Genomic DNA, 4,073 nt, shown 5'->3' with positions numbered 1-4,073 from the left:
TCATCAAGGTAATGTCACATACCAAAAATCAGCTCAATAGCTACAAGCGTTTAGGAAAAAAGGCGGAAAACCAATTGGGACAGACAGACGGACAGACAGACTCAGAGGAAACCTATAGTCCCCTCCGGTTTCACCGGTAGGGGACTAACAATTAATCGTTAAAGGTTACTACTACAAATCATTGTCATGAACAATGTACGAATGATTATCTGCAGGTTTTAGAATTTCGAATAATTCGACTTTATTAAAGACAACTGAATTTCCAGCTGAAAGCAATACATATAACTGATACAAGATTTTGTCTTTTAGCTGATCTGTACACCACCAAAGCTGGTCCATAAGCCTCGAATTTGTGACGTCCAGCCATGGGCATCCATAATAAACACTTCATCCCCTTCCTTTAGTGCAAGCGCAATGTTGCTACCAGAGGTAATCCACTTTTTCCCACCATCTGCATTATTTGAGGCCTGTCTTCCCTTTATCTTTCCATTTACATATAACCCGGCATGAGAAGACGTACTTGGGTTACTGAGAGTGTACCAAGTAAACAAGTATAGACCTTTCCTAGGAACAGTGAACTTTCCCGTGGCAGGATTGTAGGCACCACCTTCATTTGTAACAACATTTTCATAGATCCATACTGACCCGCCTTTGTAAGTTCTATCAGATTTTATTTCAGCATGGAACGCTATCGGTTTTAATGGAGCTGGAATAAAACATGACAGAAGCAAAAAATATTGCTAAGAGTAAGGGTTTCACTCACTCTCTTTACATTTCGATCTATTTGATAGTATTTTTCATCGATTCACAGCGACAATAAAATTACTATATGTAGATGAAATGTTTTAGAAATGTTTCTTTGAAAATCATTTAATTTTTCTGTTTAATGCTAACTTTCAGTTTAAAGATGTTTTTAGATTTAATTTTTTTAAAATTAATTAAATTATAATTTTATGAGTAATCATGATTCAGAAGCAATGCTTCAGAGCCTTGATTGAATTTTTATTTTATACATATTTTATTTTACTAATGTTCTAAGAAAGCAAATGCATTTTAACTCTAACTTCCAATTGTGAATACTAGGCGAACAGAGGAGGGTAGAGTAAATACAGAGCTGGGAGCACAAGATGAACATTAGCAATGAGCAAACGTTAGAAGAATGGAGAACGAATAGTGTATGCATATTTAGAGAGCAAATCTCAGTTAAGCAAAGCAAAAAATTGGTAGTAGAAAGTTTTGTGGACAGTATGCAAAAAAAATTCTATGTTATAGATAACTTACCCGGGTTACAGCAGATACTGTCCGTAGCCATGTTGACTGTTTTCTCTAAAGTTTTTAGTTGGTCTTTGATCAAGATTTTTGTGTAACTATTGCTACAGGCACCGCTGACATAATTCAAGTAAAATGTCAACCACAAACAAGGTACTGGATAGATAAACAGCTGGAGAAACAAAGCATACAATGGATTTACTTAATAAAGCATACTGAAAGTTTTAAATACTAAATTTTGATATTTAAATTTTTGCCTGCCTGCCAATATGGTGACAAATATAGGTCTACGTTTTGAGATTTTCTTTGTTTAATTCTATTATTCTAAATAAGAATAAACTTTGTAGATATAAATGATGTAAAAGTTGCGTGATTTACACATACAATTATTGGAAACTGATTGTATATGAAATATGATAAAAGGAAAATAAGATCTTACCATTTCAATATTCAGAGATCTTAAAGTTTTACGCAGAATGATGTGTCAGCTAAACAGAAAGGATCACTTTTTGATAAAATAGAGTCTTGGACCTATAGGACCGGGATTGGTTTCAATCATTACAAAAGGCTTGTCGATTTCGTTACGGTCAATGACTTTAGACCACATACGTGTAATAATTCGTTTTCATTTTATTACAGTATGTAGAAATAGGCGAAACCTTTCCATAGACATTTATTATGGAGCATGATTATATTGTCAACACATTTTGAGTTTGTTCTATAAAAATGTTATTTGATTACATTTGTTTCCTAACTTTTCATTGTAAATAATGGTAATGTCTATATTCTTATTTTTTCTTGATGTGTGTTTATTTTACATCACATCTCCTTTGATATCATGAAATATGCCATTAATGTTTACAAATAATAAAAATTAAATCCAAGGGAGTGTAGATACCGATGTGTTATCCTACTATTTGAAAACTTTAGATCTGAAATTAATTGACTCGGTACATGCATGTATTTCTAAATATATTTTTAACCTCATATAATAGAAGCAGTACGTATACTTTCCAGCGCAATAATTTAACACAGACAAGAACTAGTAATACAGACGGAATAAGAGCAATGTAATACATTAAATTGATTAAATTCTAAGGAATATATATATATGTATATATATATATATATATATATATATATATATATATATATATATATATATATATATATGTATATTTATATTTATATATATATATACAATAGAAATTCATCGCAGCTCATGCTCATCGCAGGCGAGAATATCTGTATCGAGTAACACAGAGTGAATAATTCTTGTCCTCGAAGAAAATCTGCTATACTGAGGTATAGTTCCGCTTGACTGTGTTTTAGTTGCAGTGGAATTTACGACCTGCTTTCTCTTTAGTCTATTTTATATCAAAAATGAACAGGCCTAAAATAGATATTGAAAGAAAATACCCAAGACCCTTAAAAAAATAAAATAGTCTATGAAAATACAAGAATTTAAAAGTGTGGCACCAGGTGGATTCTAACCACGACTCAAAAAAAGTATCTGCAGTGTATATACCCAGCTGTTTTACCGATCTAGCTATTCAGGCTCTGTAAATAGAATTTATAAATGCGAACTAGGTTATAAAAAACAGGTTTTCTTATTGTTTGTAGGTTTTAGTTGAATTTCGACCTTAGGGCAAGAGTGTCCCTAAAAAATTCTTTTCTTGAATTATTCCTTTCATCTCAACCTATAAAAATATCATTATTTTATTTAGGGGCATGCCTGCCCTGAAGGACTTCTAGGCCAAAATTCATGCAAAAATCTGTGCTTCAACGGACAAAGAACTACGCACGCTAACTCTCGATTCCCGCCTACATTTTACGTCCATTTTATTCAATACTAATAGCAATTTGGCCGTAAAATCTTTGTTGAATGCAAACGTCAGTTCAATAGTAATTGACTGATAATTTTAATTCCATGTTAAGTAGTTAATTACTCCTAATTCCAGCTCTTTAAATAAGGGGGTAGACGATATTTTTCATTGAAATCGGGATTTAATGTATCACCACATTTTAAAATATTCTTGGATATGAATAAATGTTTCTTAAATCTTTTCTTATGTTTTACTAATATTAAATCAAACATATATTATTAATAAAATACAGTGTTTGAAATTGGTGACAAAATAAGCATTTTTGTAGTTTTTTGTCTGTAAACATATGCCCCCCCCCCCCCAGTGAAACACAAAACACAAAAAGCTTTGGTATGAATTTGTGAAATAACAGTCCATATTACCTGTAAAAAGGAATTTTTGCTTCACGGGGGGGGGGGGGGGGTGTTTTAAAAATATTTTCCGTTTGCGTTGATTTCTATAGTGAAAAGCACAAATTTTACCAAAATTATAGAGTTAATTCTCTTTGTTTTCCCAAAGAAGTAATGTTTTATGAAAATTCGTATAAATATCTATATAGATATGAAAAATCATTCAAATATGTTAACTGTTGAAAATTGACTTGGAGGTAGGCGGGAGAACAATACAGTTCTCAGTTCGCAGTTCTTAGCTTTTTGGCCAACTTTGGAGGTTTATTTTTAAGTTGTAAATAATAAATTTAAGGTTCAAAATACAAATTTGAAAAATTTAGAAATATATACGTTAGTTAACATCTAATGAACATTGATTTTTAAAAGTGACTTTTTCCTGGAAATTGTTCTCTCCTATAGGTCAATTCTTTTCAAATAGTGAATACATCCTTTCTGTGATTTTCTCTTGTTTTATATGTACGCTAAATGCCTGCTGTTAAATTGTGATTGAAAATAAATTAGTCACGCAAAGATCTCATTTTGCAACAAC

The 4,073-nt window shown here is 31.7% G+C and overlaps 1 protein-coding gene across 1 annotated transcript; it reads right to left on the bottom strand.

Annotated features, from left to right (window-relative positions):
* Positions 1 to 205: 205 nt before the first annotated feature.
* On the bottom strand, positions 206 to 1,436 carry LOC133191881 (complement C1q-like protein 4). Its single transcript, XM_061327627.1, has 2 exons — positions 1,282 to 1,436; positions 206 to 706 (listed from the first exon to the last, which is right to left on the bottom strand). Exons 1-2 carry the CDS (start codon positions 1,310 to 1,312, stop codon positions 306 to 308), a joined length of 432 nt encoding a protein of 143 aa, XP_061183611.1. The 5' UTR covers positions 1,313 to 1,436; the 3' UTR covers positions 206 to 305.
* Positions 1,437 to 4,073: the final 2,637 nt, after the last annotated feature.

Source organism: Saccostrea echinata, unplaced genomic scaffold (genome assembly GCF_033153115.1).
Source record: "Saccostrea echinata isolate AGI-Se365-2 ecotype Australia unplaced genomic scaffold, CSIRO_AGI_Sech_v1 ptg000025l, whole genome shotgun sequence".
NCBI lineage: Eukaryota > Metazoa > Mollusca > Bivalvia > Ostreida > Ostreidae > Saccostrea > Saccostrea echinata.
This window is presented reverse-complemented; position numbering and strand designations above follow the sequence as displayed.